The 27,856-nt window shown below is 45.0% G+C and overlaps 1 protein-coding gene across 1 annotated transcript; it reads right to left on the bottom strand.

The window, feature by feature from the left end:
* Positions 1-27,856, bottom strand: olfml1 (olfactomedin-like 1). Its single transcript, XM_084317205.1, has 8 exons — positions 27,031-27,856; positions 15,523-15,626; positions 13,743-13,933; positions 13,518-13,621; positions 9,598-9,789; positions 2,848-3,028; positions 1,992-2,151; positions 1-1,256 (listed from the first exon to the last, which is right to left on the bottom strand). The coding sequence occupies exons 1-8, from the start codon at positions 27,157-27,159 to the stop codon at positions 1,094-1,096; spliced, it is 1,224 nt and encodes a 407-aa protein (XP_084173331.1). The 5' UTR covers positions 27,160-27,856; the 3' UTR covers positions 1-1,093.

Here is a 27,856-nt window from a genome sequence, read left to right as displayed (position 1 = left end):
TGATGCTGTAATGCACTTTATTATAATGTGACAGTAGATAGACAGTGTCTTGTATTATGTGCCTTGGTTTTAGAAAATCTCATCATCTGGTGAAATCAATATAAAGACAGTGACCATAGTCATTGATCGATGATACAACATTGCACCAGATTACAGTGAGGGTACTATCAAAACTAGAAGAGAAACGTTATATCATATAGTGCATTTTATTATGAGGGCTTGAAGAGAAAAGAGAAGTGTCTGCAAGGCCTATAAAGACCAACTACTTTACACACCCATTTTACAGGCATCCATGATATTGGTTTAGAAACACCTATTTTTATTGATCGCTAACTGAGTACCCCGTTCACAAAATCCAAGATGTTTTCAGTGTGCTTGGCAGAAGCCTCTGTGGAGGAATAAACACATTTCTCTCAACAAGCCATTCCCCGTAGTTACATATAAGTTGTAATGAGAGTAGGACTAGTAAGTGGAACAGTTTGAAAGAAAGAAAGAACACTCTCAAACTCTCACGTTTTCAGAGAAATGGTTTTGCACCCTGTTGATCTCCTGGATCAGCACTGATAGAAACATACTAACACCACACCAAGCTGCTGAATCCCTGCCAGGAAAACATTTCATATGTTGTGAAAGGATGCTTGGTTTGTGACCAAGGGATCAGCTTCTAAAAAAATATATATATATATATTTATATATATATATAAACTGAGCGTTCCATTTAAAGTTTTTCTGGATTTCTGGATTTATTTTTTGGACCATTTAAATGTTGGGTATCTTTATACACCTTCTTGAAAAGTTAGATTTGTAGATGGAAAATGTTCTTTTTGGAATTTCCCAACCTTTTGTATAGATACCAGCATTATGTGTTGTATTCATTCCAATGTTTATAGGTCACAAACACGAAATACAGCCAATATAATTACAAATGCTTTCATCATGCTTTCGTCCCGTCTTCCCTGTCCTCTAGTCCTTGTAACAGTAACTCCTTCAGTCTACTACAGTATGACAACACGTCTCCGTTCCTATAATTGATTTCTGCCAACGGGGGGGTCCAATATAGAAGAGACATCATCTCAGGCTCCGGTGACACCTATCATCCTGATGACGTGATGACCTGCTCCTTCCTACGTGTCTCCAGCTTGTATATGGTCTGGTAGCCGTCGTCCCAGGCATACAGCTGCTTGTCTTTCGGGTGGTAGTACATACTGGCATGGCTGGTGTAGCGCTTAGGGAAGAACAACACAGGGCTCTCCAAACTGTGGGTGGAGGGGCAACAGGAAAGAGAGGATGGATGAGAGAAAGAGAGAGAATAGTTCATTCCTGTTACTGTGTGTGTGTGTGCATGTGTGTGTGTCTGTGTTTGTGCATATTATGTGTATGAATATATACTGTATATCACTAGCACAGCCATGGAGAAAATGCTACCCGCCGACAGCTTATATGAGAAATATGAGAAAAATAAACAGTGTAAACTATATAATTACCTCTGAATATAAAAATATGAGGTTTACCACAATGAAATGTAGGTTTGAGTGACGTAAAATAAAAATGTAATATTAAAAAAAATATATATACTTTTTTTTCTTTCTTTTTTTGGATGGAAGAGCCACACATTGATGGGCAAAGAGCCACATGCAGCTCGCGAGCCATGGGTTGGCCACCCCTGCACTAGACGCTCACAAAGTGCTGTGACTTTCGTCTGTTCCAACGGCCCACTATGTGGAATAACGTTCCAATTACATTTTCCTGAAGTCATTTTGAAATGTCAGAAACCGTGCCAGATAAAACGGGTACTTTTAGGAAAAGTCATTGAGTGACAGAGCTGGAGCTCGACCGAGTGACGAGGATACATTTATTGAAAATGCCTAGGGGTCATTTGACGCCTTGTCGGCTGTGCTAGTGATATACTGTATGTACTGTAGTGTGCAGACCTTAAGTATCCATTTTAAGTATATTAAGTATATTAAGTATCCATGTGAACGGCAACCCACCTGTGTATGGTGTCATGGATGTCGTAGAGACACTGCACGTTGGAGCGTCCTCCGTAGCCCGTGTTGTACACCACGTAGAGGGTCCCACAGATGAGGAAGGACCCCTCAGCGTTATGGCTCCTGCACCGGGTGTCCCACGTGTGCTCTGCCGCCAGCGAAGCTGGGAGGACCAGAGAGAAGCTCATTACACACGGGGGAGGACAAGACTGGGACTCCCTGTCAGTGGGTCAGGGTATGTATGTGTGTGTGTGTGTGACACAGAGAGAGAGAGAGAGAGAGAGAGAGAGAGAGAGAGAGAGAGAGAGAGAGAGAGAGAGAGAGAGAGAGAGACGGTCTGTCTGTTTGCCTCTCTCTCTCTCTCTCTCTCTCTCTCTCTCTCTCTCTCTCTCTCTCTCTCTCTCTCTCTCTCTCTCTCTCTCTCTCTGTACTCCTATCTTAGACAGGTTGTCTCCTTGTTGCTAGTCGAGTGGGGGATTCGGGGGATTGCTTGCTGTTATTGACTTGAAAATTGCAGACCTATCAAAGAAAAAGACCAAACAGCCAGAGTGATTCTGTTCAGTTCCTGCTGTGATAGTAAGAACAACGCTGAACTGCAATATTACTCCTATATACAGTATTCAGATTTTAAAATAAAGCATTTTAAATGTGAGTGAGCATGCAAATGTATGTCTGTCAGTCAGTATGTCTTTCTCTCTGTCTCTCTGTCTGCACAACTGTGTCTGTCTGTCTGTCTGTCTGTCTGTCTGTCTGTCTGTCTGTCTGTCTGTCTGTCTGTCTGTCTGTCTGTCTGTCTGTCTGTCTGTCTGTCTGTCTGTCTGTCTGTCTGCATCTTTCCATTCATCCATCCATCTCATACCTTTGTCTAGCTTGGTGATAACCAGGTTCCCTGCGTAGTCAGGGTCAGCATGTATGACCCAGAGGCCCAGCTCATCCACGGCCAGGTCCAGGTAGGTGTTGGGGTTCAGACTGTAGACAGGCAGACGGCCTGCTCCTGCCAGCAGCGTGCTGTCCACCAGTGTACCGTTCAACACGTCCACCTGGTGGCAGAAGAGAGCAACGAGGAATACTGCTTCAACATATCCACACTGAGGAATACTGCTTCAAGCCATACGTTACTTGTGCATAATGGTTTTTAGAAGCCTATTCTGTCCTTTTTAAGTAGCCTGTTAGAAGTTGTTTTTAATTACATTTACATTTAGTCATTTAGCTGATACTTTCATCCAAAGTGACTTACAAGTTCTGTACAACAAGTCAGCAGGAAACGTGCAACTCTGGCAGCTAAGGGTAAGATTGTTCATCAAACAGTGTCACACTTGAGTGTTACAGTCTTGACTCTTGAGTGCATAGTAGTATTAGACATATTAGCATTGTAGGTAGTAATATAGGCACGGTAGATTCCTTAGTAGCAAAGTGCATAATGGTTCTGGTAAATGTTCTTGCCTCCCTTCACTGGCTCCCGGTGCGCTACAGGATAGAATTCAAGGTTCTCCTATTAGTCTATAAAGCTCTTAATTAATGGTAAGGCCCCCTTTTACCTAGCAGACCTCCTCACCCCCTATATACCAACGTCAGGGCCCTCAGATCTGCTGACAAGGGTCTCCTAACCACCCATAGGTCCAACTTCAAGTCTAGGGGGGGGGGGGGGGGGGGCATGCTTTTTCCGTCGCAGCCACTGACCTCTGGAACAGAATCCCCACGTCCATCAAATAGGCCCCCTCCATCGAGTCTTTTAAATCTAAGCTCAAAACTTGCCTTGTTTGTTTTGACATGTTGTTCTGTTTCTTTGTTTGTCTGTTGGTTGTTTATTTTCAGTTTATTTATACATCAGGACCACTTAATTTTTTTTGCTACGTGACCCACTGTAAAGCACTTTGGTTGACAAGTGTCATGTTTAAATGTGCTATACAAATAAACGTGATTGATTTCTTTCTTCATTTCAGATATTGATTGAAGAAGTGTGTTTTTAGTTTGAGAGTGGAAAATTGGGGGTCATCCCTATGTATGCGTGTAGTTTTTTACCAACAAACTTGCAGTTCCGCGTTCGGGTTCTGCGATATGATTGGCCACTGACGTACGCCCGGGTTCTATGTTCCTTGCTAAAAAAAAAAAAAAAAAAGGGTCCTATGTTCCCCACTCCCGAAATAAAGGTTCTATGTTCCCCGGTCCCGAATGCTCCCGAACAAAAAAAGGGTTCTATGTTCCCCGCTGAAATAAAGGTCCTATGTTCCCCGGGTCCTATGTTCCCCGCTCCGTCAGTCACTCGAGTATTTCATCATGCACCTGATGCGCTCTGGTGATATTGAGGATATATGCGAGTTATGTGAATACGTGAATATAGCTTGCAATACACGCTTCAAGAAGACGCATGACATTGGGTATATACTAATTACAACAAGAAATTAATGAATTGCATTGTTACTGTTCACATGTGTGGTGCCGTCATCGCCGTCACAGTCATATTTAAGTAAGGATAGTTTGAATGTCACTTCAGCACCAAGGCGCTGTCCACCTGGCGAGAAATTAGCCAATAGTATCCATCTACCTCCCCTTAAAACCCACCCAAGGGAAAACATCAATAACACCACTACTTGACTGCCTGGCAGAAATCAAGTGCTGGATGTCTGAAAATTAACTCCCTGACATTAAATGAAGGGAAAACTGAGGTCATTGTTTTTAATAGTGCCCCCCCGACCCCCCTCATTGACGCACTTGGTCCCCTGGGTCCAAACCTCTCCACCTCTGTCAGGAACCTCGGGGTCATCTTCGACAGCAATTTTAAATTTGACAAACAGGTCAGCGCCGTAGTCAAAAACAGCTTTTACCACCTTAGACTCCTGGCGAAGACAAAGGCATACCTCTCCCAAAGTAACCTAGAGACGGTGATACATGCCTTTGTCACCACTCGCCTCGACTACTGCAATGCCCTTTACATGGGCATCGACAAATCCTTGCTTCGCCGCCTACAACTTGTGCAGAGCGCAGCCGCACGCCTCCTCACCAAAACAAAAAAACATGAACATATCAGCCCAGTCTTGGCCTCGCTCCACTGGCTGCCTGTCCGCTTTAGGATCGATTTTAAATTAGCCCTAAATGTTTTTAAATCACTAAATGGCACGACTCCTCCCTATCTGTCCGAACTCCTGCACCGCCACACCCCCCACCGATCAGCTGACCAGCTGCTACTGGTGGTGCCTAGAACTAGGCTCAAGACTAGGGGAGACAGAGCTTTCTCCACCGCAGCGCCTAGATTGTGGAACAGCCTCCCCCTCAGCGTACGGACCGCCCAGACCGTGCAGGCTTTTAAATCACTTTTAAAAACCGACCTGTTCTCCTGGCCCTTCTATCCTCTTTGTTTGACTGTGTCCTACCTGTTTTTATTACTTTCATTGCTTTACTATGTTTTTAATCTTATATCTTGCATCATATTATTTAGTTTTTATTACTTTCATTGCTTTATTATGTTTTAATCTTATATCTTGCATCACATTATTTTGTTTTTATCAACCTGCCTGTGAAGCACTTTGGTGCCAGCTGCCGCTGCCTGGAAATGTGCTATATAAATAAAATTGACTTGACTTGACTTGATCTGCACAGCCAGAGAGCGACGCTCCCAGGGCCATGAACATAGCAGCAAGTGACGGCATCCTCTCATGTTCCCATTAGACTTCATATCAATAGGGTTTAGCTTTGTCAACAACACAGGGAAGTTCTACAAACAGGCCAGAGGATGTATACTAGGGCTGACCCCTATTAGTCGAATAATCGACTAATCGGTCGAAAGGAGCCGTAGTCGACTGCCAACCTCTTAGTCGAATACAATTTTTTTTTTTTTTTATAAAAAGATATTTATTTTATTTTATTTTTTATCATTCTTTCCAAAAGAAAAGAGGCATAGAAGCGTGGCTAACGCTAATGGCACGCATACCAGAGGCTAACTGCCTACGAAAACAGGCACAGAGGCACTGAAAGAGGATTTCACCCATCTAATGAACACACTAGACTAGACAAATATCAAGATGTATCCATCAGTGGACCAATTGCATGCTTTTGCAGAGGACAAGAAGCCGTCCGTTGACTCCTTCAGACATTAAGCACCCCCACAGCCCAAATGGAATGATAAAAAAAATATATATATATTTTTTTTTACTAATAGTCGACTAACGACAAATTTTGGCCAATCATAGTCGACTATCCAAATCCTTAGTCGGGGACAGCCCTAATGTATACATATAGTAAATTAACTATACTTCATAACATGTATTTTTCTTTTCAATATCTTGAATGAATGAATGGGTTTATTTATTTCGAACATAAATGAAAAACAAATAAAATAAATAAAATAAAAAATGTATAAAACAATGAAGTAATAAACAGATTAAAAAACAAACAAGCAAAACAGTAATGTTCGAAAAGGAGTAGGATGAACCTAAACCTTGCCTAAACCAGAGAGAGAGAGTGAGAGAGAGAGAGAGAGAGAGAGAGAGAGAGAGAGAGAGAGAGAGAGAGAGAGAGAGAGAGAGAGAGAGAGAGAGATCATTTGTCAATTGAATAATTATGCTACAACATCTGAATCATATACCTATTACCTGCCACAGACATCACAGAAGGGTTAGTTTTGATTAATTTCTCAAAAATGGTCTCTACTGTAAATCTATTTGCATTTCCCAGAGAATGTTGGCCAACTTTACCTTCATAGGAAACTGCCTGCTTAAAATGGACCTCCAAGTGGTTCTTCAACTTACTCAACCTCATGGCCGTAGCCAGCTATGAGGTCACTGAGGTCTGGACCTCGGTAACTATTTATAACTATATATAAAAAAAAATATATAAAAAAGAAAGTTAAAAAAAAAAAAAGCTTGCGCTGTGGGCTGGACTGGTAATCTGGAAATTTTTCCGGTGGGCCGACGCGCCTTTGGGCCGTTATAATTTATTTATAAAAAATTAAAATAAAGTTTGGTCAACGACCGGCCCACTACTAGGCTGGGAGTGACAGAACAGCAGTCACAGCGTGGCCCTGAGAGCGTTGCTCTCCGGCTGTGCAGCTGGACCCTTCTCAAATAAGCACGAAAAAGACGTCACTCGCCACTTAAAGAAATCAAAAGCTTTATATTAACTTAATAAATAAACAAAAATGAAAAATCTACTTATGTCAACGAAAATGTCCAGTAGGACTAAATAACAGATATACATCTCTGTTACACGCCAGCAGCGTCTGTTGGCCGAATCTGTCAGATGGCACTGGAGTAGATATACAGTACTGTTACATCCAGAACACACACACACACAATTACACATGTTGCACCATATCTACACCCTCACACAACTCTGTCGCTTTTTCGGGAGTAGCGGGGAACATAGAACCTTTTTTTAGTCGCGACGTGTACGTTTGAGAACACTACCGTAATGACAGAGAAATTAAGCAAGCTGACATGGTCGGCCCTCACACAACTCGTCGCTTTTTCGGGAGCCGCAACGGGAGTGGGGAACATAGGACCCGGGGAACATAGGACCTTTTTTATCGCTACCAGGGAACATGGGACCCGGGGAACATGCTATACTATGTTATTTGATACTATCTTGTCTAGCACAGTCTCTGGAGCGTAACAGTAAGAAGCATTTTGTATGAAAGTATTCTGTACTTCTGTATGACAACTATTAAAGAAACTTGAAACATAGACATGCTCCCGAAAATTGGTTGGGTTTCGGCAGTCCTGACTGTGGTGGGAAGTTCGTTCCACCATTGTGGAGCGAAGACTGAGAATAGCCTGCTTCACTTTGATGACCCCCCCCCGGAGCTCGGATAGGAGTGGGTCTGAGGCGGTCAGAATGTCACGTTCCGCCTGTTACTGGACTATTCTCCCCACCAGTTCATGGACTATTCTTCCCTGCTCTACCTCTCCCCGTCCCTGTCCTGGTGTATCCCTGTTCCTTAGTGTTCTCCCCCTTCTCCCTCTCATGCTCTTTCTCTCTCTTGCCCTTCATGTTCCCCTGTTAGTATATAGTTACTCTTGTCTTGTGTTACTCTGTCTGTTATTAGGTTCTCTGTTCAGTGTATGTGGTCTGATTGTTTTGTCCCAGTGTATGGTGTTTGTCTTGTCGTCCATAGTTGTAGTCCCTTGTAGTTCTTTGTCAGTTTGTTTCCCCTCCCAGGTGTCTCCAGTTGTAATCAGCCCAGGTGTTTCTCGTTTGTCATTTGTTCATGTGTATTTGAGTTCCTTGTTTCCTGTTCTCTTTGTGGGTTTATTGTCGTTTCCTGTAATGTTCTATGTTATCGTTCCTGGTCTCCTATTCCCCATGTTAGTAAGTTTCCCCTTCTTCGTTTAGATTTTGTTATGTTTTCCCCCTCTTCCAGTTTTGACTGAGAGGTTTTGTTTTGTGTTCTGTTTTTAGTCCTTTTGTGAATAAATACCCCCTGGCCTTAAAGCCTCATCCCCTCTCACCACCACCCATGACACAGAAGATGCAAAGCGTAGGGGTCTTGAGGGTGTGTAGTCATAGGCGTAGTTTGAACTTGACACCAGGGGGTGTGAGTGCTCGGCGAATGATACCGATTTTTTGACCTTTATTTTATTATTTTAGCGTTTTTACAATGCCCTAACCCCTAATTTTTTATTTTATTTAGGTAGTACAGCAGCACACACACACACTCACACACACAGCACTACGGGGGATCATTTTTAACTGACTTGAAAAATGGAGGCTCTAATTATTATTATTCATAGAGACTCTTGGTCTCGAGCAATAATAATTATTACAGCCTCCATTTTTCGTGGACGAAAAATATACCAGACTATAGATATCAATTTTCCCGAAATAACGCTACCTGCCTCGACAAAATCCGTGCATTGGTTATCCAGATACATTAATTATCATCTCAGAATAAGTGGCTTTGTACAAGCGTTACAATCTATCGCGCGGGGCATTCGTTAACCCTTTCACTGCCACACTACAGAAGGTTCGCCTTATAATGTGACATGATTACTACTATAAAATGAATGTATTGTAAAACAAAACATAATAGAATTCAGATTTGTTTCTCACAAATTAATTTTTTTTTTTTTAAAGCAATTTCACCCCCGGCCACCAGGGGGTGCAATGCACCCCCTGCACCCCCATAAACTCCGCCCATGTGTGTAGTTAGAGACCATGATCAGAGGTAGGAGGGAGTCATTCCCCTCGTTACATGGTATGCCAGGTCAAGGACCTTGAAGCGGATTTGTGCAGCAATGGGAAGCCAGTGCAGGTCCCTAAGAAGTGGGGTAATATGGGCTGACTTTGGTAGGTTGGAGATCAGGTGGGCTGCTGCGTTTTCTATGAGTTGAAGTGGCTTGGTGGCGGTGGTCGGTAAACCATCTAGCAGTGCATTGCAGTAGTCGAGGTGAGACATAATTGCCCATGGACAATTTCCTGAGCAATATTGAGCATAATTATGCCAGTGGTGAATGCAAAGTGGTTCAATTGGTTTAATGTATTGAAAACATTTTATGTTGCAAGTGAAAGGCGGCTTTCGAACAAGCATTGCAGATCATCAACAGAACATTCCACAACAGGTCAGTTCCACGAACGCAAATAATATTCCCACCCACCTGCACACGTCACGTCTCACCTTCAGTATCTGGTTGGCGGTGTCGGCGTTGTGGTAGTAGATGAATCCGTTGTAGACCATGTGACCCGTCCCCTGCCAATGGAAAGGCAGCTTTATGACCCTCGCTAGCTGTGAGGAATTCCTCTCTATGAAGCTCTTCAGAGAGACATACTCCAGCACAGTGTCGTTACGGAACCCACTGAGGAAGTAGATCTGTGGGATTGAAGATTGAATCGATTATTGCCGTGGCGATGGTTTTCATTAAAGCTTCAGAGGAGGGGTCACCTGGGACCGATCCGCCTCATATTGAATCACAGTGAAGTTCACATGTGACCAGGGAGCTCATAGCTCAGTCCTGCTCTTTGACAGCTTTATGAATCGCCATAAAAGTCACAAGTTTTAAAGGAACAGAAAGGATATTAGACTAACGCTAACAGACATACAGTAACACTATGATTGATGACATTTCATACAGTATGTTTTCCACTGGGAAACCTGCGGTAAGCCCAATAACTCCAACTTCTTAGTTACCACTGTGTGGACTGAATGGGCTGCAGCAAAGCCTTATGGAAATACCAGTATTCTGATTGCTGTCTTCTGGTTCTTACTTGGGGGCTCATTTTCAGTTATAAGCAGTTATAAAGTTCATGGTTTCAAAAATGAAGTAATTTATAGTTTATAGTTCTTTTTTTCAATACGTTGCTGCGAGCTATTGTTTGTAAAAATGATTGCCACAACCCATATAGAACCACAGACAGCAATCAGAATACTGGTATTTCCATAAGGCTTTGCTGCAGCCCATTCAGTCCACACTAGTAGCAGCTGCAGCTTTCATCTCTACAGTATATTTTCAAAAACCTGAGGAAAAACTTTGCTTGAATTGTCTTTATTGTGAAAACAAAAACAGGATTTTTGCTTATTCTCAATGTGCCGTTTAAGGTTTGCTGTCGACGTCGTCGATGTACGGACTTGCTTCTTCAAACCGGGTGGACAAAGTTTACAGACAAACGTTAGATTTTTTCCGTCTGAGTCAGTACTGACTTTAACGTTAAACTCTTTTAAATGCTCATACGCCGACGCCGTACAGTCTGACTCTGAGCGAGTGCTGCTGCAGTCGGTTCCGTGGTTCCACATTGTTCTTGTTGTGAGGAGTCTAATGACGTATATTTTAGTGCAACAGCCAGGGGTGACAGGCAGCTTGCTGTTGCCAGATTGGGTGGTTTTCCGCATTATTTTGAATCCTGTTTACGGTGTGTTTTAACTGGGTTTTCGGCTGAAAGGCATATGAAATCTGGCACACTTTTGAACGCAGTTATAATACAGTGCTGAGAATGAACACACTTTTGAACGCCGTTATACAGCGCTGAGAATGAACGCGTTCTCAATTACGTTCATCTAGCGGAAATACAGTGCGTTCAGTTCATGTTCGCCCATAATATGAACGCGTTCATGAACGATCGTTCATTGAACGCATTCAGGTACATCACTGCATGTACCTGACACATAGAGACCATCATTTCACTGGACTGATCAGTCAGGTATTGAGCTAGCTACAATTTCCCTGCAGGCAATCACTGGGCAATCGTAAATCCTTTGAAAAAACAATGATAAAATGTGCTTTTCCGAGACGGGAAGTTCAGGGTGTATTCTTACCGGTCTCAGTATGCTCTCCTGTGAAATGTATCGCAATCAGAATGTTGAAACAAAAGTAAAAAAATAAAAAATTAGAATGTTCTGGTTAATGGAACTGTTTAGAGAGGGGTGAGCCGGGAACATAGAATGTTCTGGTTAATGGAACTGTTTAGAGAGAGGTGAGCCGTAAAGCACGTAGAATGTTCTGGTTAACGGAACTGTTTAGAGAGGGGTGAGCCATAAAGCACGTAGAATGTTCTGGTTAACGGAACTGTTTAGAGAGGGGTGAGCCATAAAGCACGTAATGTTCTGGTTAACGGAACTGTTTAGAGAGGGGTGAGCCGTGAACATAGAATGTTCTGGTTAATGGAACTGTTTAGAGAGGAGTGAGCCGTCAACATAGAATGTTCTGGTTAATGGAACTGTTTAGAGAGGGGTGAGCCGTGAATATAGAATGTTCTGGTTAATGGAACTGTTTAGAGAGGGGTGAGCTGTAAAGCACGTAATGTTCTGGTTAACGGAACTGTTTAAAGAGGGGTGAGCCATAAAGCACGTAATGTTCTGGTTAATGGAACTGTTTAGAGAGGGGTGAGCCGTAAAGCACGTAGAATGTTCTGGTTAATGGAACTGTTTAGAGAGGGATGAGCCGTAAAGCAGGTAGAATGTTCTGGTTAATGGAACTGTTTAGAGAGGAGTGAGCCATAAAGCACGTAATGTTCTGGTTAATGGAACTGTTTAGAGAGGGGTGAGCTGTAAAACACGTAGAATGTTCTGGTTAATGGAACTGTTTAGAGAGGAGTGAGCCGTAAAGCACGTAGAATGTTCAGGTTAATGGAACTGTTTAGAGAGGGGTGAGCCATGAACATAGAATGTTCTGGTTAATGGAACTGTTTAGAGAGGAGTGAGCCATAAAGCACGTAATGTTCAGGTTAATGGAACTGTTTAGAGAGGGGTGAGCCGGGAACATAGAATGTTCTGGTTAATGGAACTGTTTAGAGAGGAGTGAGCCGTAAAGCACGTAGAATGTTCAGGTTAATGGAACTGTTTAGAGAGGAGTGAGCCATAAAGCACGTAATGTTCTGGTTAATGGAACTGTTTAGAGAGGGGTGAGCCGTAAAGCACGTAGAATGTTCTGGTTAATGGAACTGTTTAGAGAGGAGTGAGCCGTGAACATAGAATGTTCTGGTTAATGGAACTGTTTAGAGAGGAGTGAGCCGTGAACATAGAATGTTCTGGTTAATGGAACTGTTTAGAGAGGAGTGAGCTGTAAAGCACATAATGTTCTGGTTAATGGAACTGTTTAGAGAGGAGTGAGCCGTGAACATAGAATGTTCTGGTTAATGGAACTGTTTAGAGAGGGGTGAGCCGTAAAGCACATAGAATGTTCTGGTTAATGGAACTGTTTAGAGAGGAGTGAGCCGTGAACATAGAATGTTCTGGTTAATGGAACTGTTTAGAGAGGGGTGAGCCGTGAATATAGAATATTCTGGTTAATGGAACTGTTTAGAGAGGGGTGAGCTGTAAAGCACGTAATGTTCTGGTTAACTGAACTGTTTAAAGAGGGGTGAGCCATAAAGCACGTAATGTTCTGGTTAATGGAACTGTTTAGAGAGGGGTGAGCCGTAAAGCATGTAGAATGTTCTGGTTAATGGAACTGTTTAGAGAGGGATGAGCCGTAAAGCAGGTAGAATGTTCTGGTTAATGGAACTGTTTAGAGAGGAGTGAGCCATAAAGCACGTAATGTTCTGGTTAATGGAACTGTTTAGAGAGGGGTGAGCTGTAAAACACGTAGAATGTTCTGGTTAATGGAACTGTTTAGAGAGGAGTGAGCCATAAAGCACGTAATGTTCTGGTTAATGGAACTGTTTAGAGAGGGGTGAGCCGTAAAGCACGTAGAATGTTCAGGTTAATGGAACTGTTTAGAGAGGGGTGAGCCGTGAACATAGAATGTTCTGGTTAATGGAACTGTTTAGAGAGGGGTGAGCCGTAAAGCACGTAATGTTCTGGTTAATGGAACTGTTTAGAGAGGGGTGAGCCATAAAGCATGTAATGTTCTGGTTAATGGAACTGTTTACTTCCATTAATTTGTGCTAAGCCAGGCTAGCTTGCAGCGGGATATCTTTCTACTGGACACACCCAGAAAAATTTATTCGTACTGTATATCTAATTGTCTGACTCTGGAGAAGATGATGAATGCATTTCCCATAATGTCGGCGTGTTCCTTTAAGACCTAATTAGTTGGTTCCTGAGCGTAATTTCCCCAGTGGAAAAATGTGCTATTGTTCAATCGGGAAAAACTTAGGTTGGACCTTAGCGGATCCTTTAGAAGGGTCCCTGAACCAGGAACCGTGGGTGTCTCCTGTCCTCCTCACGATCTTCAGAGACTTGACCTCTGTTAGAGTTGTGCTGCAGTCTGCGGATGGTGGGAAGAGGAGCATTATGGGTGACTACTACATGGTGACTTTCATTCAGCCTCATTCTCTCTCTCTCTCTCTCTCTCTCTCTCTCTCCCCCACCAGACATGTCTTTCCTACCATTCTGCAGGGAGATCTTGGCCTTCTTCTTCAGCTGGTCAACCTGTGCATCTCTCGTCTGTTGCTCCAGCAGAGCCTCCTCCATCTCTATGTTAGCCTGGGTAGGAATCGTGTTCTCCAGATACTCCAGCTCTCTCTCCACCCGGTCCACACGCATGGAGACACCATCCAACTGACCTCTCACCTCTGATCTGAGAGCAAACATCCATCCATTTCTTCAACTATTTTAGATTAATTTCTACCCATTCTTCTTGAAATGGATCACAAGCTTTGTAAATATCAAGATATAAGAGTGGGTAAACTCCTTGTTCACTTTTTTAACATGGTAACTTGATATGATTTAAGCATTGCATCACGCACAGGAGTGTGTTATAGGAATTAAATCATGCCTAGGGGTGGTTGTTAGGCCCGACGCGCAGCGCAGGGTCGTTAGACCCGCCTAGGCATGATCTAATTCCTATAACACACGACTACAAGTGGTGTAATGTCTTTTATACAATGGTCGAATTCACACAACCTTATTGCTATAGAATAAACACACAGTAATTGAAGCATAATGGAGATTTATTCACAAAACCATCCACAGAGAAAGTAGATCCAATAGTAGATCCACTAGTAGAGGGAGCTCCACAAACCATGTTAAACCCAGATAGACAGTACTGCTACATCTATACATTTATGACATACCAGATTTACAAATACCGTACTGTTTTTGTAGGGTGACTATGGTTTATTTACATTGAGGTTCTGGGGTCACGTGGAGTGTGTTATACGAAATACCCCCCCTCCACCCCACCTACCAATCTCCTACCTACCAACCTCCTCCAATGTACAGTTTCTTCGTCAAATGTATATACTCTATTTTTTAGACTCTTCTTGTATCACAAACAGTACTGTATTTGTAAATCTGGTATGTCATAAATGTATAGATGTAGTACTGTCTATCTGTATGTCATGTATGTCATGTTATGATGCATTGAAAATGGGGGACCCTGATGTAAACAAGACAAAAGTCTTTCTCTGGTCTGCATCCCCTTAACAATTGTGTGTATTGAGCCGTACTGTATTGTACCCATTCTGCAATCTGGTAATACAATTTTCAATCAATCAATCAAATAACAACCGGTTGGATTGATTGATTGATTGAACATTTTACTAGGTAACTTCACTGTGCTTCTTAAACAAGATGTAGCAGTACTGTCTATCTGTATGTCATGTATGTCATATGTGATGATGAATTGAAAATGGGGGACCCTGATGTAAACAAGACGAAAGTCTTTCTCTGGTCTGCATCCCCTTAACAATTGTGTGTATTGTACCATACTGTATTGTACCCATTCTGCAATCTGGTAATACAATTTTCAATCAATCAATTAATCAAATCTGAAAAAAAAAGAAAAAAAATACGTCGACCATTTTTTTATTGTTTTTAATTTTCTCGATTTTTCTTTTGTTTCACAATGAGTCATGACAAATTAATTACATAATCCATGTGTATGTAACAAACTAACATATTCCAGTTGACTGTATCTTTTTTGGAGGATTCGTTCAACAGCTATTCATACTTCCATTTTTCTATCTATGGCGGATTGATTCAGACAGAAAAAATAAAGTAATTCGGTTGTGGGAGGGATCTGGGGTCACGTGGAGTGTGTGTTATACTAAGTAACAACCGGCAACTTCACTGTTTCAGCCAATCATAATCAAGACATTTGCATGCCATTGTATAACATTCATTAATTAATCTGTTTATTGATCAATCGGGCAGGCAATGCCATACCTGAGGACATCAACGATGGACAGGCGATTTCTGACCTCAGTGGAGAGATCGTAAATCCTCTGGGTCATACTCCCAGATTTCTGCTCACACTGACTCAACCGCTCCTGGAGGGAGGGAGGGAGGGATGGAGGGAGGGAGGGAGAGAGAGAGGAGAGAGAGAGAAAGGAGTGAGAGGAGAGAGAGAGAGAGGAGAGAGAGAGGAGAGAGAGAGAGAGAGAGAGGGAGGGAGGGAGGGAGAGAGAGAGAGAGAGAGAGAGGAGAGAGAGAGAGAGAGAGAGAGAGAGAGAGAGAGAGAGAGAGAGAGAGAGATTATAGATCTTCTAGGTTATTATGTGTTTTATGTTGGCTCAACTGCTCCAGTACTGTACTCTCATAATGTAATTCATTATAGATTATTGATTATCTCCAAACTGTGTGACTGTCTGGGGACGACTGAGTCGTCAACGACTGAGAAGCGCACTCACGTTACTATTTTCTAGGGATGTCCGATATTATCGGCCGACCGATATTATCGGCCGATATCGGCAGTAAAATGTGATATCGGAAAATATCGGTATCGGTTTAAAAAAAAATAAACAATAACAATATTTGTTATATATATATCCAGTGAAAATTATTAGTTACCTAAAATTATTCAGTTTTTTGGACGGGGAAACCCTGCATATATCGGTATCGGTTGATATCGGTTGATATCGGTATCGGAAATTAAGAGTTGGACAATATCGGAATATCGGTATCGGTAAAAAAGCCAATATCGAGCATCCCTACTATTTTCATAACAGCTCCACAGCGCTGCATGCTAGTTGCTCACTTTCTTTTCGTTAGCAACCCTACCGTTGTAGCTTTCCAAAGAGATTTCCAGAGGTTCTGTAATCCATGTTTGTAAAGCAGTGTTAATTTGGAGACTTTATATAAACTAATAAATCCAACTGTGAATGTCTTCTGTGATCATATATCCATATATCCATGTTGAAAGCAGCTGCTGTTGTTGTCGTAGCCAATACTGAGAATGAAAACCTTTTCGAACAGGATTCTAACATTGCTAATACATTTTTTTTATCCCCTAGTATTTCTGCAAATCCAAATTGATATTCATCTACCGGTAGTTCATTTTGAATTACTTTGCGTCTTATGTTACAAGATATGAAGTTAAACAGATAATTTATTCAGTTAAATGTTTCTGCTGCTCACACATGCTCAGACATTCCTGATTTTAAAATACTGAGCAAATATATTATTTCTGTTTTAGTATACTACTGTAAAACACCTGTAGATCTGCCATCTACATCTGACTACCCATCCACAGGTAACATCAATTACATTTGACTGACAAATTCACATGCTCCTGACATTAGGCTACCAATACGGAGAGACATTGCAAAAAGCAATGCAGCTCAAAGCTTAACAGCCTCTGCAGTACAGATAGAGTCATGCATCTGTACATCTGCTAAACCAGGGTCAAACACTCCTCGGGTTATAGAAGAAAGGTAAAGGAATTAATCCTTCACCATCATTTTTGCCAGAAGTAAGCCTGACCTCTCTACACTCAACATCGAATACAGTTCACATTACCCTGAAACTCTGACAACTTTTAGATATTACATATTATCAATATAAGATAAGATGGATCTTTATTAACCCCAATTTGATTGATTGATTGAAAACTTTATTAACAGATTGCAGAATGGGTACAGTACAGTACAGCTCAATACATACAATTGTTAAGGGGATGCAGACCAGAGAAAGACTTTCGTCTTGTTTACATCAGGGTCCCCCATTTTCAATTCATCGATGGGGAAATATGGGAGTCATAGCTGCACAGGAGAGCGATATGGCAGGATAATATAAATAAAATATAAGAATACAAAATATAGTAGATAAATAAAAAGATAAAGGTCTGATCTGCACTGGATCTGAACAGGTGGGACATACTGTATATATACTCTAATTGTTACAAAGGATCAGATTAAACCGAATATATATATTTATTGATTGATATATATTGCATAGTATTTGTATATCGTTTGATATCCCTTGTATATTCCTTGTACATATACACGGAATATCCCTTTAGCCTAGTACAGACCATAATATTTCATTCTCCTATTGGACAGCGGTCCACAGGCGCCAGGGCCATGCCTCCAGAGTCAGGTTCAAGGCCACCGTCAAGACATGTCTGTACATGCCCGGCCTTGCCCAGGAATACGAGACAGAAATGAGGTTGGCACTAGATTGTTCGCCGTGCATATAAATATGGCGCAGGTGAATACAGAAGTAGAGTTACCCAATAAGTTGAAGCCTCACCCACAATACAACGTGCGGTGAAGTATGGCCTGTTTTGGCCCCAAATAGAGCATTGAGACCGCGTGCGAATTAATAACTGAATTGTCAGAGTTTGGCGCTATACCGTCGAGTGCGACATATTTCTATTAAGTCAGTAATAGTCTATTTGTGTATAGTGTATCGTGCGGCTAAAGTTCTACAGTGACCAGCATCACCAACGCTTCCTCGTATCAGCTAGAGTGCTTATCCAGGCTGGGCTGCTTTCATGGCGCTTTCACCCGAGGAGACCTAGACGAGAACCGTGTGGACATGTACACTGGATTAATCTACCCGACGACTACATAGCCCTTTGCGGCTGGATTATATTTGTTTTGGTCCTGTGATTTATGGAGCGGAGAATCGCCGACGCCTACACGTGTGGGATTTACCCTGTGAGGAGCCACGTCGAGTCTGCGCCTCAGAGAGCCTGAGGCCGGCTAGCTTTCTTCACTGTGGAGCTACAGTCTACGGAGAACAGCTGTATTCGTCTGTGGATCAAGAGACTATTGCACCGTCTCCTGTACTTGGAGTCTCCTTAGTCCTCGTTGGCCAGACTCTCTACTACCGACAGATCCTCTACCCCTGCTGGCTTACAACCGGGGGGACCCTTCCAGTATCTCCCGCTATATATTACTAGTGTACCATAGATATAATTCCCTAAGATTCAGGTTGTATAATTACCTCCTGCGTAACCAGAGAATGGACATTCATTATTGATTTGCCTACGCACATTCCTTTGCCTTATAAGCGCATCCAAAGTAAAATAGAGAAGTATATTATGTACCTTTTGCTGCAATAAATACTTAATTACCACTTTGTGTGGAACCGATTCATTGTGGGAAGTGTTCATCATATTTATATATCATGTACTGTATAGCCAGTAATTAAAGTACATAAAGCGGTAGTGGTTTAATGATACCATACTTATCAATAGTCAGGGAATTGTACCCCTCAGTTACAATTGGTCCTTCGAGCCGGAGGGTAACTAGTGTAATATTAATATAGTGGTATTAATATTGACATGGCCTATGATGAACACTCCACAAAACGGTTCTCCTAAAGTAGATCGCCCGCAGCGTAGACGGCAGACACCTCAGTACTTAGAGGATTACGTTGCCAATATACTACCTAGCTTTCTACAGACGGTAAACGCGGAAAAAGTAGATAGTAAAATTATGTCCGACCCTATCGACCAGGCTACCCCGCCAATAGAGGCCCTAGTGGGTTCTAACGTAACTGACCAAGCTCACGGTAGGGACCAGGAGGGACCCGACATGACTTTACCCACCGCCAAGACCGAAGAAGTAGTCCCCGGAGAGCTCCAGGATAAAGACAGCCCTCCAGGGATGGAACTCTACCCGCTACAAGAAGAGGAGAGCACCCCGGAGATGGATCTCCAGGACTCGCCACAGGAGAACAGATCTCCAACGAGTACTGCCAGGAGCGGATCACCTCAACCAGCGTCTTCCCCCAGCGAGGCGGACAAGATGCTGGCACAGGCATTCCTCGCCAGCCTAGCAGCCTCAACAGAGCGCGATCGACTCCAAGCACAGACGCTTAGTGAGCGCGAACATTCTTCCATGGAAAGAGAACGCCTTCAGGCGCAGCAACGGAGCGACGAAGATCGTATACGTCTAGAGATTAGACGCCTTCAGACGGAAGAGAATATGGTAAGGGACCGGGCCGAAGCCCAGCGCGCCGCCGCCGAAGCCCAGCGCGCCGCTGCCGGTGCCCAAAGAGAAGCAGAGCGCGACCTCGCTCTCACCAAGCGCGAAGCCGAGCGCGACCGATTACAAGCGCAGATAATGGAGCAGCTGATCACTCCGCACGGGGTTCCAGGGCCTCGTCAAGACAAGGGTCAAGGGCACCCTCCCCTACCCGATCAAGCGACCCTGAGCCCGACCACCAGAGAGAGCCTATACCCCCCTCCGAACCCCTTCCCCGACCGGTCCAAGTGAGACCCAGCTACAAGGAAGAAACGGTCTACACCGCGGAGAGGCTAAATAGACGACTACAGGATCTAGAGGACCTGCCAGAGGAAGAAGAAGAGGGAGAGGAGGAGAGTCAAGCCCGACAGCAGCACAGTACTCCACAGGACCAGGAGGTCCAGTACAGCCCAGGCTCTACCCCCGCGGCTCTGCGCTACAGACCCCCGACTCAATTCACGGGTGAGCTTGACGCACGACCAGCCCCGAGGAACAGCACCTGGATACGCGGGCCATGGTACCCAGCAGGTACCAGCCCACCAAGAGGCGTAAGAGGAGACTCGCCTAGGAGGCCTCTCTTCCAACGCTCACCGATGTGCCAGCCATCCATGGCATCATACATTGGCACACCGACGTTTCCGGACTTCACCCACGAGAACAGAGCACAGTACACGGAGCTACGAATGTGCTTAGAGACAATGATGTCCGATGTAGCTGATGAACCGTACAAGTATGCTATCCTACTGAAGCACCTCAAGGTGCCCCGAGCGCACAATATAGCGCTGGCCTATGCCACCTCTACTACCCCATACACAGCGGCTCTAGCAGCACTCGACCAAAGATATGGACGCATATGGGATTACGTAATACAAGAGATAAGGCATATTGACCGCCTACCCCCAGCCACAGACAATCGCTCACTAGATGACCTGTCTATCAAGGTACAATCCCTGGTAGGGATGCTGGGGGCGCAAAGAGAAAAGGGTATGCACGAACTGTACGCAAACTCTAATGTCGAGAGGATTTTAGAGAAGCTTCCGCCCGCCCGACAAGAGCGCTTCAGGCGGCAAAGAGACCACCGTGATCCTAACGGTCCCGAGCCATCCCTCCTAGACCTAGCCGACTTCCTGGCGAGAGAAGTCAACAGCCTACGGTTGGATACGTTCATGCGGAGCACCCCAAGCTCCAGAGAGGGACCTAGGAGAGCAAACGATGGCCGAAGATTGGTGACCGTCATGCACCAATCAGAATCAGTACCGAGCAGCAAGAACCACAGTACCCCCTCGATGAAAGAGAGGTGGAAGATGGTGTGCCCGTACTGCGAAAAGGAACACTGGTTGTCACAATGTGACACATTCAAGAAGATGACCGCCGACGAGGTGAGTCAATGGATAAAGTCCAACCGACGCTGTTACCGATGTGCGCGCAGTCACATGGCAGCCGATTGCCGCTTAAAGAAGAGGTGTAATCGGTGTGACAGAGCCAACCTAGATGTCCTACACGACAGTAACAGAAGAAAGCCTGCACCCTCAAGCAGCACAAAGGCAAGTGTTATGTACATTGACCCCGCCAGCAGCGGGGGCGCCCGGGTGCTCTTAAAGGTGGTCCGCGTAACACTGAGTTACCAAGATAAGGTCATGGACACTTACGCCGTCCTTGACGACGGGTCAAAGAAGACCCTTCTCCTCGCGTCCGCTGCGGCCCAGCTGGGGCTGCGGGGGAGCGAAAACCAGATGACGATTCGGACAATAAGAAGAGATCTAAAGACAATAAAGGGCGAGAATGTCTCCTTCACTATCGCAGCAAGCGGGCAGCCAGAGAGACGGTATAGGATTACTAATGCTTTCACCAGCCAAGAAATAGGCCTGTCGCAGTACACCTACCCCATCGCCAAGCTGATGGATAAATATGTGCACCTGCGTCAACTACCTATACCGCTCATAGACGGTGCCACCCCGACCCTGCTGATAGGCTCCGACCATGCAGACCTCATCGTCCCGATTGACCGGGTCCACACAGGGCCCAGAGGCTGTCCTGCAGCAGTCGAGACCCGCCTAGGATGGACATTACAAGGCCCCCTCGCTAAGTCTCTTAACCGAACAGCAGCCACTAACTGCCTCCACTCCAGAGTGACAGAAGAAGACACCACCCTCCTACAGCATGTCGAGAGGCTATGGACACTAGAGACAATGCCCTTTAAGAACGAAAAGAAAGACATTCGTTCCAAGGAAGACATTTACGCTATAGCCCTCCTCGAGCAGGGGACAAAGAGAGTCAAAGTCAACGGAGTGATGAGATACGCAACTCCACTCCTGAGGCGAGAGGGTATGCCTACCTTCCACGCCCCAAAAGAAGCGACAGAGCGGTATCTATTGAACACAGAGCGGCGCCTAGCCAGAGACCCCGCTCAAGAGATGGTGTACCGCGCTGAGATTAACAAGCTAATCACAGCGGGACACATAAAGAAAATTGACATTAAAGAGGCCGATCAGACGACCGAATCATGGTACGTGCCGCACCACAAAGTCCACCACAACGGCAAGGATCGTATTGTGTTCAACTGCAGCTACCAGATCGGATCACAAAATCTGAATAAAGAGCTCTTGCCCGGCCCAACACTCGGCCCCTCTCTACTAGGCGTGTTACTACGTTTCCGCCAAGACAAGGTGGCCATCAGCGGCGACATCAAAGGGATGTTCCTGCAGGTGAGACTAGTGGAGGAGGACAAGCCCCTGCTGCGGTTCCTATGGAGAGAGAGGATCGGGGATGAGCAACCAGCCATCTATCAATGGGAAGTCCTCCCTTTCGGAACCACATGCAGCCCATGCTGTGCTACGTTTGCACTGCAAAAACACGTCGCAGAGGACCCAGCAGCTGATGAAGAGGTCCGACAAAGTGTAGGAAATAGTTTCTACGTGGACAACTGTCTGCAAAGCGTCTCGACGCCAGAAGAAGCCGAGGCCCTTCTACTCAAGCTCCGCGCCTCCCTGATCAAAGGCGGCTTTGATCTCAGGCAGTGGGCCAGCAGCGACCCGCAAGTATTGCGCAGCCTCTCCCCCGAGGACAAGGCAGCAAGCAGCGAGACCTGGATGGTGACCATCCCAGGAGAAGCCCAAGAAATGACATTAGGACTAGTCTGGCGCTTCAAAACAGACTCGCTCCATTATAAACACACACCCCTGACCAAGGAGCAGGGAAGGTCGACTGCACTACCGACCACCAGACGGAGTGTATACAGAACACTCGCCAGACAATATGACCCGTTGGGATGTATTCTACCTTACACCACCAGGGCAAAGATGATTGTAAGAGCGTTATGGGACAAGGACCAGGGCTGGGACGACCCCATACCCGAACACCTTGCATCCACATGGAGAGAGTGGGAGACGGAACTCAGCTCACTCCCAGGTGTCAACATACGCCGCAGCTACTTCCCACCCACAGTGAGGCCGGAGACGTGCCAGATGGACCTGCACGTCTTCAGCGACGCCTCCGAAGTAGCCTACGGTTCGGTGGCCTACTTGCGTGCCCGAGAGGAGGGAGGAGAAATACATACTGCTTTCATCCTGGCTCGCTCAAGAATAGCCCCACGAAAGCAACAATCTATCCCGCGTCTAGAGCTCTGTGCAGCCCTAGCAGGAGCGCAACTCGCCACGTTAATCCAACGTGAACTCACCATTCCGGTGCAAAGAACAATCTTGTGGTCAGACTCCACGACAGTACTCACATGGATCCGGTCTGATTCGTGCAGATACAAGGTCTTCGTGGGAGTCAGAGTCACAGAGATTCAAGATTTAACAGAAGTAGCAAGCTGGAGGTATGTGGACACAAAACACAACCCAGCTGACGTCATCACCCGGGGAATGTCCCTGGATGACCTCACCCGTCACAACCTATACAGTGACGGGCCAGAGTTCCTCAAGCTCCCGGAAGAAGAGTGGCCTACACCCACCCCACGGGAAGCGAGTAAAGAGGAGGCCGAAAACAAGAAATCTATGTTCTGTGGATTGAACACACTCGTCTCGACAGACCCCGACATAGACGATTGCCTCACCCTAGAGAGTGCGCAGCTAAAGACATTCCTGTGGCACCACCCAGAGGTTCAGCTCACTACTGACATTACAGCAGCTGACTACGAAGAAGCAGAACTTCTTCTACTACAACGAGCCCAGAGAGACTCGTTCCCCGATGAGCTAGACTGTCTACAGGGAGCAAAGCCCGTCCCATCAGACAGCAGACTGCTCCACCTAGCCCCCGAGAGCGACGCCCATGGTCTCATCAGAGTGGGTGGTCGTCTGCGGAGAGCTCCAGACTTACCGGATGACGTCAAGTACCCGATAGTCTTAAACAGCCGACAAAAGGTCACAGAGCTGATCATAAAGAAATACGACGAGGATGTGCATCACGCCGGGGCAGAGAGAGTCTTCGCGGAGATCAGACGTCGTTATTGGATACTGCAAGGGAGAGAAGCAGTGCGGCGCTTCCAGCGAACCTGTCTAGACTGTCGTAAGTGGCGAGCGCAGCCCAGTATACCCCGGATGGCTGACCTACCTCCCTGTTGCCTCCGACTCGGCGACAAGCCTTTTCACTCCACCGGTATGGACTGTTTCGGCCCGCTGTATATAAAGAAAGGAAGAGGAACCGAGAAGCGGTGGGGTATTGTATTCAAATGCATGACCACCCGAGCGATGCATATAGAACTCCTTCCAACCATGAGCACAGACTCATTCCTTATGGCCTTCCGAAGATTCACATCGCGGAAAGGCAAACCGTCTATATTATTGTCTGATCACGGGACAAACTTCAAAGGCGGAGAAAGAGAGCTGAGAGAGAGCTTCCAAGCTATGGGCCCAGAACTTAAGACCCACCTCGCTCCATCCCAGATTGACTTCCAGTTTAATCCCCCGAACGCACCTCACTTCGGTGGAACTTGGGAACGAGAAGTACGTTCAATAAAGACAGCCCTGTACGCCGTGCTTGGGGCCCAGACCGTGGCGGAAGAAGTCTTAATGACAGTCCTCACGGAGATCGAGGGAGTATTGAACTCAAAGCCCCTCGGTTACGTCTCAAGTGATGTGGCAGATGTCGACCCAGTCACCCCCAACACACTCTTGATGGGGCGGCTGGACCCCGCGCTACCACAGACAATGTACAGGCCTGAAGAAGCGAACGGCCGAAGAATGTGGAGGTACAGTCAAGTATTGGCTGACAAGTTTTGGAACAGCTTCCTACTCCACTATCTACCGTCTCTACAGACCCGCCAGAAATGGGTGAAAGAGAGAGACAATTTGACAGAAGGAACAGTCGTCATGATTATCGACCAGTCACTACCCCGAGCTATGTGGCCGGCTGGCCGCGTAAGCAAAGTGATCACCGGTGCCGACGGAAAGGTCCGAGCAGCCGAAGTGCTCGTCCAAGGACGGATCTACACCCGACCCGTGGCGAGGCTAATAGAACTGCCAAGGCTCCCCGATACTATCGATGACGACCATGACCCCATGACTTTGTGAACTGCCCGACCCCTCACAACAGACATTGAGTAGTGGACAGTGCGGTTAATCTGTCTCTGCTTAGCTAATTAGGTGGGACTAATTAGGAGGCGGCTGTTACAAAGGATCAGATTAAACCAAATATATATATTTATTGATTGATATATATTGCATAGTATTTGTATATCGTTTGATATCCCTTGTATATTCCTTGTACATATACACGGAATATCCCTTTAGCCTAGTACAGACCATAATATTTCATTCTCCTATTGGACAGCGGTCCACAGGCGCCAGGGCCATGCCTCCAGAGTCAGGTTCAAGGCCACCGTCAAGACATGTCTGTACATGCCCGGCCTTGCCCAGGAATACGAGACAGAAATGAGGTTGGCACTAGATTGTTCGCTGTGCATATAAATATGGCGCAGGTGAATACAGAAGTAGAGTTACCCAATAAGTTGAAGCCTCACCCACGATACAACGTGCGGTGAAGTATGGCCTGTTTTGGCCCCAAATAGAGCATTGAGACCGCGTGCGAATTAATAACTGAATTGTCAGAGTTTGGCGCTATACCGTCGAGTGCGACATATTTCTATTAAGTCAGTAATAGTCTATTTGTGTATAGTGTATCGTGCGGCTAAAGTTCTACAGTGACCAGCATCACCAACGCTTCCTCGTATCAGCTAGAGTGCTTATCCAGGCTGGGCTGCTTTCATGGCGCTTTCACCCGAGGAGACCTAGACGAGAACCGTGTGGACATGTACACTGGATTAATCTACCCGACGACTACATAGCCCTTTGCGGCTGGATTATATTTGTTTTGGTCCTGTGATTTATGGAGCGGAGAATCGCCGACGCCTACACGTGTGGGATTTACCCTGTGAGGAGCCACGTCGAGTCTGCGCCTCAGAGAGCCTGAGGCCGGCTAGCTTTCTTCACTGTGGAGCTACAGTCTACGGAGAACAGCTGTATTCGTCTGTGGATCAAGAGACTATTGCACCGTCTCCTGTACTTGGAGTCTCCTTAGTCCTCGTTGGCCAGACTCTCTACTACCGACAGATCCTCTACCCCTGCTGGCTTACAACCGGGGGGACCCTTCCAGTATCTCCCACTATATATTACTAGTGTACCATAGATATAATTCCCTAAGATTCAGGTTGTATAATTACCTCCTGCGTAACCAGAGAATGGACATTCATTATTGATTTGCCTACGCACATTCCTTTGCCTTATAAGCGCATCCAAAGTAAAATAGAGAAGTATATTATGTACCTTTTGCTGCAATAAATACTTAATTACCACTTTGTGTGGAACCGATTCATTGTGGGAAGTGTTCATCATATTTATATATCATGTACTGTATGGCCAGTAATTAAAGTACATAAAGCGGTAGTGGTTTAATGATACCATACTTATCAATACAGTCAGGGAATTGTACCCCTCAGTTACACTAATCAATAATATCACTGTGCATCTATACAGCCCACCATGGCATAATATACAGATTCTATCCTAAGTCAGATATATAACTTACTAAGTCTACTCTGTACAATGTGCAATACTACATACTGAGTCTTAGTCGACCCTGGTATAAATGAACAGATTAAGCAGATTACCAATAAATATAAATGTACGTTTACAAATTAAGATGTGAATAAATTAATGAGTGATGTGTAAGTCCTTGTTCAAGGTGTGCCAGAGTCTGCAGGGTTCACTAGTCAACCAGTTCTCCAGCTATTATTCCCTGTATCTGTAGACCGGCAGGTATCACGTTAATACTATTTATATCCCTGTTTTCCCACTCATTCACTCTGTATTGCCCTTACAAGTCCTTACATGTTTTTTTTTAAGCATTTTAATATTCTCTTATTTTTCTTCCTTTTTTCTATTCATCTTGTACACAGGGTGCACCTACAAATGAGAATTTGCTCTTAGCGTTCTGCCCCATTTACACAAATGCAAAAATAAAAAGTATTGCAGTAGCTACCTACCTCCATCTGAGCCAGTCTCCCCTGAAAGTACTGGATCATGGAGGCTTCCTGGGTGGACCGCTGACTGTGGACTGAACCCAAGGTCAGGTACAGGGTCAGCAGAAGGACAGGGACTAAGTTTGGAGGCATTGCTAACACTGACCTTGTTTGGACTTGTCACTAAATGTATTACTTCTGAAGCTACTTCTGCTGCTGCTGCTGCTACTACTACTACTACTACTACTACTACTACTACTACTACTACTACTACTACTACTACTACTACTACTACTACTACGTCTACTACGTCTACTACTACTACTACTACTACTACTACTACTACTACTACTACTACTACTACTACTACTACTACTACTACTACTAGTACTACTACTACTACTACTACTACTACTACTACTACTACTACTACTACTACTACTACTACTACTACTACTACTACTACTGAGGCTGATGTTGCTGAGGCTATACTTGTACTGTTACTACTATTACTACAACTGCTGCCACTACTGCTGCTGCCGCTATCACCGAGACACTCTATTTATGATCAACTGTTACTGTCTACTGCTGAAACCTTCAGGAACTTGGACTTTCCTGTAATCGTTCCTATTCAATCTTCCTCACAGAACCTAAACCATTGAATCAATCCTTGTCAACATCCTTTTCTTTCTCTCTTTCTTTCGTCCTCCGTCCTTCGCCCAGATGGGTTGAGTGAGGTGAGTGAGTCAGAGCTCTGGTTCCAGAACTGGCCGTGTGATTGTTGTTCTAAATAATGTCGGTTCCAGAATGTCTGGATCCAACTGAAGTCGCTCTCTCTCTCTCTCTCTCT

The sequence above is a fragment of the Notolepis coatsorum genome (assembly GCF_963971535.1).
Source record: "Notolepis coatsorum genome assembly, chromosome: 6".
In the NCBI taxonomy this organism is placed as follows: Eukaryota; Metazoa; Chordata; class Actinopteri; order Aulopiformes; family Paralepididae; genus Notolepis; species Notolepis coatsorum.
The sequence above is the reverse complement of the archived record's forward strand: the minus strand, read 5'-3'. Positions and strand labels throughout refer to the sequence as shown.